The 13,324-nt window shown below is 51.7% G+C and overlaps 1 protein-coding gene across 1 annotated transcript in view; it reads right to left on the bottom strand.

The window, feature by feature from the left end:
• Positions 1-13,324, bottom strand: part of LOC119975977 (CD166 antigen-like) — a 45,112-nt gene continuing 31,788 nt past the window's right edge. Inside the window, exons 5-11 of the mRNA XM_038815979.1 lie at positions 12,335-12,462; positions 9,803-9,935; positions 7,723-7,758; positions 5,860-5,886; positions 5,281-5,410; positions 1,438-1,519; positions 1-534 (exon numbers count right to left, since the gene is read on the bottom strand). Coding sequence (XP_038671907.1) covers positions 526-534; positions 1,438-1,519; positions 5,281-5,410; positions 5,860-5,886; positions 7,723-7,758; positions 9,803-9,935; positions 12,335-12,462 — 545 coding nt within the window. The 3' untranslated portion in view covers positions 1-525. The remainder of the gene's footprint in view (positions 535-1,437; positions 1,520-5,280; positions 5,411-5,859; positions 5,887-7,722; positions 7,759-9,802; positions 9,936-12,334; positions 12,463-13,324) is intronic.

A 13,324-nucleotide genomic window follows, 5' to 3' on the forward strand; every position in this document is an offset into this window, starting at 1 on the left:
GGCTCGAAAAAGGAATTATTTTATTAAAGTTTAAAATGTTCTACAAGCAGTCAAGTCAAACCACTGCTTCTGAAGGTCTACCGAGTCCTTGCATCAGACCAGTTGGATTGATTGCCGCATTCTGGGGCAGCGATTCTTAAGGGAATGCACCCCCCACCCCACCGATAAGAATGAACATGGGCACTTAAGACATAGGAAATGGAATGAAGAGGGTTGTTGCAGTACTGGGTCAGAAAATAAGCATTGTACATTTCATTCAACAAGGAAAACAAGTTTAGAAAAAAGGCCCAACAATAATAGTGCAAAGAGCAGGCCAACTTTTCCCATGAAGCCTTAGCGGATAATCATTACGGCAAAGTTGAAGATATTGGAGGCTTTGTGTTAAATCGGGTTGAAGAACCAAAATAAAACATTTGCAACAAAGGCCCAAGGGTTTGATCTATCGTTGGCGTCTGTATTCCTGAGTGATGTCCTGGATTCTCGCCGGAGGAGGACGATGCTAGGTTGGATCTTTGACCTGCGAGTTCATGGTTCCTGAAAAAAAAGAAATGGTGAAATGACTGGAATTTATTTGGCCACCTTTCACGACCACCGGATGCCCCATTACGCTTTACAGCCAATCAAGAACTCTGAAGTGCGGCCAATGTTGTGATGTAGGGAACCATTTGTGCGCAACAAGCCCCCACAGACAGCAATATGACAATGAGTAGCTGTGGTGGCGATGGGTGAGGGATAAATATTGGACCGGGAAATCCTCCCCACCTTTCCTCACCCTGGACTTCTTCAAAATAGCAGCGTGCCATCTTTAACATCTAGCCCAGAGGGTCTTGGCGTAAGGTCGCATTTGTCTTATGTACTCAAGGCCCGAAAGGAGGACTTGACCACATGATCTTCCAACCCAGAGTTGTGAGTGTAACCCACTGAGCCCAGGATGACATGGTTAAAACAGGGACGGGATGGGAATAAAGTGATTGGATTGAAGAAAGGCATCTTTACGGTGACTCAAATGGAACTGGAGCTGAATGGAGGCCACCTTGGTCAATCGCCAATGATTTGCTCGAGCGCCGGCCCTTGGCTGAAACCAGTTGGTTTTGGCCGGTACGCGCACACTGTGGAACAGCACAACGGTTGGAGGTTTCTGAGGCGCATCCTGGACTTCGCATCCATCGGAAAATCACGGCTGCCGTGATCGAGGGAGAGGAAAATGGAACAGTGGAGACGTTCAACCTGCCCAATGATCTTTCTCGGTATCATCAGCAATGGGCTATGATCCATAAACAGAGGGCCAGAGATCAGGACAACAAAATCATGGACTCTGAATGGGGGGGGCAGTCGTTAACAAGAATGCTGATACCAACTCAATCTCAAAAAAAGACACTGGGAACTAGAAAGTAAATAAAATGTTCACCAATCATATTGTGAATTAAAAGGACCTACCTCTCTGATATCTTTTTCCACCAAGTGAGGGACAATTCCTGGATCCAAAGCATTCTCCTCCTCTAAATCCTCCAACGGTTTCCTTAACAAACAGACATTAGCTAAGCTTCATGATAAAAGGATGCCTCATTATCAGCTGGTCAAGGTAGAAAGCAGTTGAGTTACACCAGGCTCTATCTGTGTTGAGTTACATGCAAGGCCTCAGGCTCCATCCCGTGTCTGTGCTGAGCTACCCAAGGTTTTGATCAGGCTTCATCTGGCGCTAAGTTATACATAGCAAGACCTAAGGCTCCATCCTAAATCTATGCTAAGTTACAGACAAGGCTTCAGGCTCCATACTGACCTGTGCTGAGGTACACATAACAAGCTGCAGGATTCTCCGCCAGCGGGGTCCTCTGCTTTGCCGCAGCACACCCTCGCCCGTGGGTTTCCCGGTGGTGTGGGATGGCCACGATGGGAAACCCCATTGGCCGACTGCCGGAATAGAGAATCCCACTGCTGTCAGGGGTGTGCCGTGCCAGAAAACAGGGCTGGTGGGACGGAGAATCCCACGCCTTTGGGAAATACCCGGGTGTGGATCAGTGCTGCACTATTGTACGATCAGTACTAAGGGAGAGCTGCACTGTCAGAGGGTCAGTACTGAGGGAGTGCTGCACTGTCAGAGGGTCAGTACTGAGGGAGTGCTGCACTGTCAGAGGGTCAGTGCTGAGGGAGCGCTGCACTGTCAGAGGGTCAGTACTGTGGGAGTGCTGCACTGTCAGAGGGTCAGTACTGAGGGAGTGCTGCACTGTCAGAGGGTCAGTTCTGTGGGAGTGCTGCACTGTCAGAGGGTCAGTACTGAGGGAGTGCTGCACTGTCAGAGGGTCAGTACTGAGGGAGCGCTGCACTGTCAGAGGGTCAGTACTGAGGGAGTGCTGCACTGTCAGAGGGTCAGTACTGAGGGAGTGCTGCACTATTGTACGATCAGTACTAAGGGAGAGCTGCACTGTCAGAGAGTCAGTACTGAGGGAGTGCTGCACTGTCAGACGGTCAGTACTGAGGGAGTGCTGCACTATTGTACGATCAGTACTAAGGGAGAGCTGCACTGTCAGAGGGTCAGTACTGAGGGAGTGCTGCACTGTCAGAGGGTCAGTACTGAGGGAGTGCTGCACTGTCAGAGGGTCAGTACTGTGGGAGTGCTGCACTGTCAGAGGATCAGTACCGAGGGAGTGCTGCACTGTCAGAGGGTCAGTACTGAGGGAGTGCTGCACTGTCAGAGGGTCAGTACTGTGGGAGTGCTGCACTGTCAGAGGGTCAGTACTGAGGAGTGCTGCACTGTCAGAGGGTCAGTACTGGTGGGAGTGCTGCACTGTCAGAGGGTTCAGTACTGGAGGGAGTGCTGCACTGTCAGAGGGTCAGTACTGAGGGAGTGCTGCACTGTCAGAGGGTCAGTACTGAGGGAGTGCTGCACTGTCAGAGGGTCAGTACTGAGGGAGTTCTGCACTGTCAGAGAGTCAGTACTGAGGGAGCACCGCACTGTCAGAGGGTCAGTACTGAGGGAGTGCTGCACTGTCAGAGGGTCAGTACTGAGGGAGTGCTGCACTGTCAGAGAGTCAGTACTGAGGGAGAGCTGCACTGTCAGAGGGTCAGTACTGAGGGAGTGCTGCACTGTCAGAGGGTCAGTACTGAGGGAATGCTGAACTGTCAGAGTCAGTACTGAGGGAGTGCTGCACTGTCAGAGGGTCAGTACTGAGGGAGTGCTGCACTGTTAGCGGGTCAGCACTGAGGGAGTGCTGCACTGTCAGAGGGTCAGTACTGAGGGAGTGCTGCACTGTCAGAGGGTCAGTACTGAGGGAGAGCTGCACTGTTTCTGTGCGGTGCTCTGACTCCCTTGTCAGCCATGAATCTATCTAACTGAGCTTTAGAAATATTCATTGACCCTGTCTCCACCGCTCTCTGGGGAAGAGAAGTCCTCAGATAGCTCTCTGAGGGAAAATAATTCTCTTCATCTCCATCTAAATGAGAGACCCCTTATTTTTAAACCGTGTACCCTAGCTGTCATCTCTCCACATGGGGAAACATCTTTTCAGCCCACCCCTCAGTCAAGTCTCCTCAGACTCTTGTACATTTCAATACGATCACCTCCCATTCTTCTATAACCCTAATGAACACAGGCCCAACCTGCCCAAGCTTTGCTTATAAGACAACCCCTTTATTCCAGTGATCAGTTCAGTGAACCTTCTCTGTACCGAATTTAATGCAATGATCTGGGGCAGCACGGCAACTCGGTGGTTAGCACATTTGCTGCACAGTTCCAGGGTCCCAGGTTCGATTCCCGGCTGGGTCACTGTCTGTGTGGAGTCTGCACGTTCTCCCCGTGTGTGCGTGGGTTTCCTCCGGGTGCTCCAGTTTCCTCCCACAGTCCAAAGATGTGCAGGTTAGATGAAGTGGCCATGATAAATTGCCCCTTAGTGTCCAATAAAGGTTAGGTGTGGTTACTGGGTTTACGGGGGTAAGGTGGAGGTATGGGCTTGGGTGGGATGCTCTTTCCAAGGGCCGGTGAAGACTCGATGGGCCAAATGGCCTCCTTGCACTGTAAATTCTATGATGATTCTATGATGTCCTACCTTAAATATGGAGACCAAAACTGTACCCAGTACTCCAGATGTGGGGGTTCGAAGAGAGGAAAGAGAGATAGGAAGGCGGAATTCCAGAGCTTCGAGCCTCGGGAGCTGAAGGAACGTCCTCCGGTGATAGAACCGTGAAAGCCATGGATGCTCAAGAGGCCATTATTGGAGGAGCGCAGAGAACTCGGAGGGCTGTAGCGACTGCTCAGAGGAGGTTACAGAGATGGCGATGGGGGTCAGGGCATGAGGGGCTTTTGAAGGCCAGGTTGAGAATTTCAAATCCGCCTACCCTGCACATCTTTTGGGTTGTGGGGGTGAGACCCACACAGACCCGGGGAGAATATGCAAACTCCACACGGACAGCGACCCAGGGCCGGGATCGAACCCGGCTCACACCTCAAGAATGAATTTTTAAAAAAAGGAATTTTGAACCGGTAAGCCACCATGTGGAGAGTAGTTGAGGAGATCGGCCTGGAATCAATTAAGAAGATATTGGTTAAGTATGTGTGAGAAAGGGGGGGCCAAAGGATAGACTACTGAAAGGGTAAGATGCGGAAGCTTGTGTGGAGCACAAACATGGAGCAGTCGGGCCAAATGGCCTGCTTCTGTGCTGTAAATTCTCTGTCATTCCGCACCAGCTTCAGGATGGGGGAAGTCACATTATTTCCTGGGTAAATCATAGTAATCAGAATTTGCAGTGCAGAAGGAGGCCATCCGGCCCGTCGAGTCTGCACCGGCTCTTGGAAAGAGCACCCTACCCAAGGTCTACACCTCCACCCTATCCCCATAACCCAGAAACACCACCCAACACTAAGGGCAATTTTGGACACTAAGGGGCAATTTATCATGGCCAATCCACCTAACCTGCACATAGAACATAGAACATAGAACAGTACAGCACAGAACAGGCCCTTCGGCCCTCGATGTTGTGCCGAGCAATGATCACTCTACTCAAACCCACGTATCCACCCTATACCCGTAATCCAACAACTCCCCCCTTAACCTTACTATTACACTACGGGCAATTTATCATGGCCAATCCACCTAACCCGCACATCTTTGGACTGTGGGAGGAAACCGGAGTACCCGGAGGAATCCCACGCACACACGGGGAGAACGTACAGACTCTGCACAGACAGTGACCCAGCCGGGAATCGAACATGGAACCCTGGAGCTGTGAAGCAATTGTGCTAACCACTATGCTACCGTGTTGCCCAAATGCGAAAGGTCGACTCACTTCTCTGTCTTCTTCCTGTGGTAGCACATGTAGTATGCTATGGTAGTGGAGAAAGCCACCAACATTAACGTCACTATGATTCCAATAACCATGCCAGCCCTCTTCAGCGACTTGGACTTTCCATGATGATCTGCAAGCAATAATATCGAGCTGTAACAGTACACCCATGGAGGAGGTCAGCGGGAAATAAACATACAGATAAAATTCTTTCCCTTGCCGTTAAATTACTCCATGGCCTCCCTTCCCGTACCAGCCTCCCCGAACAGGCGGCGGAATGTGGCGACTAGGGGCTTTTCACAGTAACTTCACTTGAAGCCTACTCGTGATAATAAACGATTTTCATTTCATTTCTTCACGGGCCCTTTGACCTGCTTCAGTCTTAAACCCCGGAGGAACAGGATGAACTTGCCAGCCCCTTCCGGCTTGCAGGTAGGTTCACCCTCTCTGTTAAAATGGCAGAGGGGGGGAATGTCACGTGACTGCCTTAAACACTCGTCTGCCAATCTCACTCCGGTTGTAGAATTAACACGTGGGTAAGATTGAATCAGACTGTGGGCATCCTCCTGACGGGTTTCATACCTGTGGAGTGGCTTTCTTCGGCGAACACTGAAATGAAAGTTAAGAAAGCAAAATGAGAAAATGTTGAGGCAAAATCGTTCCCCCCCCCCCCCCCCCCCCCCCCCCCCGCTCCCTCCCCGCATTTAGGAGCTGATTTACTTTAGTTCTTGAGTCGTTGGTGACACTCGGGCAGGGAATGCCACAGTGACCAGGGAATGTTTAACCCACTCTTCTTACCCCACTCTTACCAAAGAGTGCCAGCTGTGGCCTAGTGGATAGTACTGCCAGCTCTGAACCGACTCCAGTACATAACCTAGGCTGATACCCCACCGCTGAGAGGGAGTGCTGTCCCCACATGCTCTCTCGGGCAGGTGTAAGTGGTCCCATAGCACTATCTCGAGGGAGAGCAGGCGGGGTGGGGATGTTCGACCCTAAGCCCTGCCCAATATCTATCCCTTCACCAACCCCACTGAAGCACCATCTGTTCCATAATTAATTGCGGCTCGTGGGATCCTGCTGTGCACAAATTGGCTGTTGTTCAGCTTACACGGTAAAAGTGACTCCGCTTAAAAAAACAATCCGGCTGTAAAGTGCTTTGGCACTGCCTGGCATTGTGAAAGGGGTGTATAGAAATGCAAGCTCTGCAATTTTTTCCCCCCATTTAAGGTGCAATTTAGCGTGGCCAATCCACCGACTCTGCACATCTTTCACGCAGACATGGGAAAAATGTGCAAACTCCACACGGACAGTGATGTGGGGCCGGGATCGAACCCGGGTCCTTGCCGCCAAGAGACAGCAGTGCTAACCATTGCGCCACCATGCCACCCGTTCTGTTTTATTTATCCAGTGACTCTTTGTCTCCAGTTTGTCTGTCTCCAGAAGGAGCTGTCTATCGCAGGTACCTTTACCTCACTCAGTTAGTCGTTGCCTCCCATGCGAATGCCAGCAGGCTATTCGACTAGGTGGGCATCATGGTCCAGCCCGACCTTGTCCTCAACCCCCACCCAATCTCACACATGCCAACATTCCAGCCAGAGTCACTTGCACAGGGAATCCTGGTCCTGAATCCCACCACCGTTCCCAAATCCCTCCTCTCCTACAATGCAGAGGTGTTCTACTGCCTTATTCGTTCCTCAGCTCACGTTGCGGAAGTCTTACAGCATCTGACAGTAGGTTTCCACACTTGGGCCACAAGGGGTCTCAGTAAAGATGGTGTTGAATACCTTCAACCAAGCCATCAATAATGCCACTAGGATGTTGAACTAGGGTGCTCTTTCAGAGGGTCGGTGCAAATTCAATGGGCTGAATGGCCTCTTTCTGCACTGTAGAAATTCTATGATTCTATGACAGCAGGCAGAGGATGTCATGATCACTCTATCTTTCAGCACTGTGTCCCCGCCTGGGCCCTGAAACACACTTGCAGCATGGGAATCACTAAATTTACACGCGTTCTGAGCGGAACTGATTTGATTGCAACACCAACGGATTATTCCTCACTCAATGGCGGATCAAGCATCCAGCAGTTCTTCAATGAACATTAGATATGGGGAGGCATGGCGGCACATTGGTCAGCCCGGTTTGATTCTGACCTTGGAGTTGACTGTCTCAGTGGAGTTTGCACTTTCTCCCCGTGCCTGCGTGGGTTTCCTCCGGGTGCTCCGGTTTGCTCCCACAGTCCAAAGATGTGCAGGTTAGGTGGATTGGCCATGCAAAATTGCCTCTTAGTATCCAACGGTTAGGTGGAGTTACGGGGCTAGAACGGGTGGGGTGGGGTGGGGTGGGGGGAGTGGTGGGCCTAGTTAGAGTGCACTTTCGAAGGGGCGGTGCAGACTCAATGGGCCGAATGGCCTTCTTCTGCACTGTAGGGATTCTATGATATCTTACCTCCTGGTCCATTTAACTCATTGTTATCTTCTCTTGCTGGAGGAATACAGAAAGAAACCAATTGAATCAGAAAACTGCGAGTAATAACATATCTGTTACAGTACATTTGTTGGCAGTCTGACAACACCTTGTTTTTGAAATTCTCACATTCATCTTCAAGCCCTGCCATAGCCTCGTCCCTTCCTCTCTCTCTCTGTGACCGCTTCTAACCCTCCGGGATATCTGTGCTGCTCCAATCCCGGCCCCTTGAGCACTCCCAATTCGGTGGCCGTGCTTTTGGTTGGCTGGGGTCTGAGCTCTGGAATTCGCTCCATGATCCTCGCTGCCCATTTCTCTCCTCCACAATCGTCTCCTTAAAACCTAACCCCCTTGACAAAGCTTTAGCTCGCCTGACCCTCCATCACCTTATGTGGGTCGTAGTCCAATTCCGCTTGCTAACTCTCCTGTGAAGCACCCTTGGATGGTTCACTGCATTAAGGCAAGGACATAAGAAATAGGAGCGGGAGTAGAGCCTAGACTGGGGCTGGTTTAGCACAGTGGGCTAAACAGTTGGCTTGCAATGCAGAACAAGGCCAGCAGCGCGGGTTCAATTCCCGTACCGGGACTGGAATGTGGTGACGAGGGGCTTTTCACAGTAACTTCATTGAAGCCCACTTGTGACAATAAGTGATTATTATTATTATGCCTGTTGAGCCTACTCCGCCATTCTATATGATCACGGCCGATCCTGGCTTCAACACCACTTCCCCGCCAACTCCCCGTATCCCGTAATTCCCCGAGAGACCAATATCTGTTCGTCCCAGCTTTAAATGTATCCAACCCCGGAGTACCGGCAACTCCCTGGGGTAGAAAATTCCAAAGATCCACAACCTTTAGGAAAAACCTTCTTCTCATCTCATCACAAAAGATCGGCTCCTTAAATCCTGAAACTCTGTGTCGTTCCTCCCCCCCCACCCCACCCCCCCCACCCTTCCCCCCCACCCCACCCCCCCACCCCACCCCCAACATGTTCTAGACTCCCCGACCAGCAGAAACAAAACTCTCAGTGCCCACTTCAAAATCACATAGGTTTCAATGAGATCGCCTCTCATTCTTCCAAACTCCAGCAAATACAGGCCCAATTTACCCAATCTTTCATAAAGCAACCCCCCCCCCCCCCCCCGTCATCCCAGGGACCAGTTTCATGAACCTTCCCTGTACCTCCTCCAATACACAGGGTTCCAGATACGGCCTCATGACCAAAGCCCTACACAATTGTGGCAAGACTTCATTACTCCTGCACTCCAATTCCTCCTTGTAATAAAGGGCCAACATACAATGCCAAGTGCAGGCCGCTGTGGTTTAGCCATTTACATTAGGTTGGTGACGACGGGGTTTAGCTGCCCTACCCATCGATGACATTGGGGGGCTCACCATCAAAATAGCCGTGCCCACAGCGGTGTCCTGAAGTAGATCTACCCATTCCTGGGGACGCCAGGCCAATCCTGCAGGCACCAACCCACAGTAGGAAGTTGGACAATCTTTAGTTCCATGGTGATGCCTCCCATTGCTGTCTGTGGGAGCTTGCTGTGCACAATTTTCCTTTCCTGCGCTGTTTCCTGCATTGCAACAATCGTCAGACTTGGGATATCCAGAGGTTTTTAAAAATCTATTCTTTCTGTGGGCAAGGCTAGCGTTTGTTGCCCGGCCCTAACTGCCCTTGAACTGAGTGGCTTGTTGGGGCCACTTCGGAGGGGCAGCTAAGAGTCAGCCGCGTTTGCTGCGGGGCTGGGGGGGTCACATGTAGGCCTGACCAGCTAAGGACGGCAGATTTCCTTCCCTGAAGGGACTTTGTGAAGCAGATGCATTTTCGACGATAGTAGGCATGGTCACCGCTACTGAGATTCGCTTCCAGGTTCAGTCCTCGAATTTACATTCCACCAGCAGACGTGGTGGGATTCGAACCTCATGACCCCCGGCGCATGAGCCAGGTGAAAAACCACTACCACTACGCCACCAGTCTCCCCCACCCCTTCCCCCGAAAGAGCATGATGTAAATGCCCCTACTGTTGCAGTCTATGTCCAGGAGGGAAAGGCCTACCTCTCACTTGAATGGCCACGCTAGCTGATTTGGCGTTGAAGTCGAAGTCAAAGACAGTGCACTGGTACTCTCCTTCGTCCTGCTTCGTCACCGCCTGCAGCGTGTACTGGGCCGAGTCGCTGAACTGTATTCCCTGAGATTCAGATCCAGTAGTTAGTGTAGCACTGACAACAGGACTCTTTAAGCACTGTGTGTGTGTGTGTGGTGGGGGGGGGGGTGTGGAGGGGGGGGGGGGGAGGGGGGGGGGGGGCGGAGCAGGAGACACTGGGGTAATCTAACTCTCCTGGTAGAACATAGAACAGTACAGCACAGAACAGGCCCTTCGGCCCTCAATGTTGTGCCGAGCCATGATCACCCTACTCAAACCCACGTATCCACCCTATACCCGTAACCCAACAACCCCCCCCCTTAACCTTACTTTTATTAGGACACTACGGGCAATTTAGCATGGCCAATCCACCTAATCCGCACATCTTTGGACTGTGGGAGGAAACCGGAGCACCCGGAGGAAACCCACGCACACAGGGGGAGGACGTGCAGACTCCACACAGACAGTGACCCAGCCGGGAATCGAACCTGGGACCCTGGAGCTGTGAAGCATTTATGCTAACCACCATGCTACCCTGCTGCCCCTGGTAGGAATAGAGTGAAATGAGGAGTGGGTTTAAGTACACAATTGGAGTGGGGGGGGGGGAGAAAATCCGACCCCAGCCCATACGTGAACAATTACCAAACCAGGCGGCATGAATTAAAAATAAGACCGCAACGCGGCCCCCCCCCTCCTTCCCCCCCCCCCCCCCCCCACCCCCCCCCCCCCCCCCCCCCCCCCGCAGTACTGTTCCCCTTGTGGTTTTGTGGTGAATGCATAATGCATAATTCACACTGTGTATCACTGTGTCCCTGTGGGCTCCGTCTGTGAGCCGTTGCGTGGCTCTGCCCCCAGGGGGAGATGAGGAGCTTGCACAGGGCTCCACCCTTGGCTCCGCCCATGGCCCCTCCCACTACTGGAAGTATAAAGTGCTGCGGTCTTGTGAGTCTGCCCTCAGTTCTTCTGGTCGCAGGCAGGCTCAGTTGTAAGTCTATTGAAGCCACGGTTTACTTCCTCTCGTGTGTTGAGCGAATTGATGGTCACATCAGGTTTAGTTTTATTTTGTTCCTTTACGGGATGTGGGCGTCGCTTGTTAGGCCCAAAAGTTATCGCCCATCCCTAGTTGCCCTCCAGAAGGTGGTGATGAGCTGCCTTCTTGAACCGCTGCAGTCATAGAGTCCCTGCAGTGCCCATAGAGTTTGAACCGACCCTTCGAAAGAACACCCCACCCAGGCCCACACCCCCAATCCCCGTAACCCTATCCTAAGCTTTGGGCACTTAAGGGGCAATTTTAGCACGGCCAATCCATTTGGCCTACACATCTTCGGACTGTGGGAGGAAACCGGAACACCCGGAGAAAACCCACGCAGACGCGGGGGGAAGAACATGCAGACTCCACACGGGCAGTCACCCAAGGTCAAAATCAAACCTGGGACCTTGGAGCTGTGAGGCAGCAGTGCTAACCACTGTGCCATCGTGCCACCATGCAGTGTAGCTACACCCACAGTGCTGTTGTTTCCAGGGTTTTGATGAAGGAACAGTGATGTATTTCCAAGTCAGGATGGTGAGTGGCTTGGAGGGGAACCTCCAGGTGGTAGGGTTCCCAGGTATCTGCTGCCCTTGTCCCTCTAGATGGCAGTGGTCGTGGGTTTGTAAGGTGCTGCCGAGTTGGGGAGGGATCATGGAGGGGATGCGGAATCAATAACCTAACTCCTGCCAGAGGGGCGTGGGTTCAGCTCAGGTGCCCATTTTACACCCTGCCCGGTTTTGTGAAGGGTGAGCTGGGGGAGGTGGGACTGGAGTATAAACTGGTGTAGGCCGCGTTCCTGCTGGGTGGGAGAGGGGGTGGGGGGGGGGGGGGGTCGAGCTACAGCACATGGGTCAAAAGCTGACCGGAAACTCCTCGTTCCCACCAATAAGCCGAGCGTTGACCCTGCAGGTTGACACCAGCAGAAAGATATAACCAGTGACACCACCACCTGCGTTACAAAAAGCAACAGGTTATTGCTACTCCACTGATGGCGGGCTGGTGAAACAGCAATCCTATGATTTCTGAAAGGAATTGGTTGGGTAGTTGTGGAAAATAAACCTGCAGAGCCACGGGGATACAGGGGGGTGGGGCGAATGGGACTGACTGATTGTTCGATTCAGACCCAGTGAGAAGATGATGGGCTGAATGGTCTCCTTCTGTACTTGGAATGACTCTGACGTTCTGTGACTCCACAGGTGCAGCTTTGTGCGCTCTAAGTGTGTTGCCTGAGGAGCCAATCTGTGGGATCGAAGCCAGAATCTCCCTTAAACATACTCCACAACCACCAGAGGGGACTATTCGCTTGCTTCGATACCGGGAAAACAGGAATCCTACCCAGACACTTGAAGAAACGTCGATCAGCTTCATTCGGCAGGGATCAATATCACCCAGCCATTGGGTTGTTGCAACTTACGTCTTTTTCCCACATATATTTTTCTGGTGGAAGGTTGGTGTCAGCAGTACAATTCAGGGTGATGGTGTCACCTTCTCGTATCACGTCGTTGAGTGGGCCCACTTCTATTGTAACGCCTTCTATTGGATCTGTACACGGGAAAGAGGGAAAACAGATATTGCTTAGAAAGGAAGATTTCCATTTGTGTAGCACCTTTCAGCACCTCAGGACACTCCCAAAAATGCTTGACTGCCAATGAAGTGCCTTTGAAGCATCGTCGCTGCTGTGATTATTATAGGCATCAATTTATGCACAGGAAGATCCCACAAACAACAATGTGATCATCGCCAGAAAATCTGTTTTTCTTCTGTTTTGCTGGCATTTGTTGAGGGATAGCGAATGCCAGGGAGAACTACCCTGGAATGGTGGCCACGGATCTTAATGCCCACCTGGGAGGGTAGTCGGGTCCCCCGGTTTAACAACTCATCCAAAAGGTGGCACCTCTGACAATGCAATAGTCCCTCAGTCCTGCACTGGTAATGCTGGTCTGGGCTTTGCTCTCAAACCTCTGGAGTGGCACTTGAACCGGTGACCTTCTGGCTCGTCACACGGCAGGGCAGGTAGCATGGACCCTTTAAGGGGGCGACCTTTCCCGACCAGGTGACCCGCTCGGGAGTGCTTGAACTCGGGCCAATGGGGGAAAAGTGCGAGGCCCTGGACAATCATCCAGCTTGTTAGTCCATTTTGACCCAGACCAACAGATACTTTTAACATGTGATGCTCCACCCTGTGGGATAGAGACAGTCCACCCACAAGATGCAGGCCCATTGACTTTGCCTCCCGAACACTCACTGGAGCAGAACGAAAATATGTACAGATTGAAAAAGAGGGCCTAGCTGTGGTACCTGGCGTTAAAGAATTCCATCATAACCGACCATATGGCATTATTGGGGTTCCTCCACAAGGATAAACCAACTCCACTCATTGCTTTGGCAAGGGTGCAGCGATGGA

Source organism: Scyliorhinus canicula, chromosome 13 (assembly GCF_902713615.1).
Source record: "Scyliorhinus canicula chromosome 13, sScyCan1.1, whole genome shotgun sequence".
In the NCBI taxonomy this organism is placed as follows: Eukaryota; Metazoa; Chordata; class Chondrichthyes; order Carcharhiniformes; family Scyliorhinidae; genus Scyliorhinus; species Scyliorhinus canicula.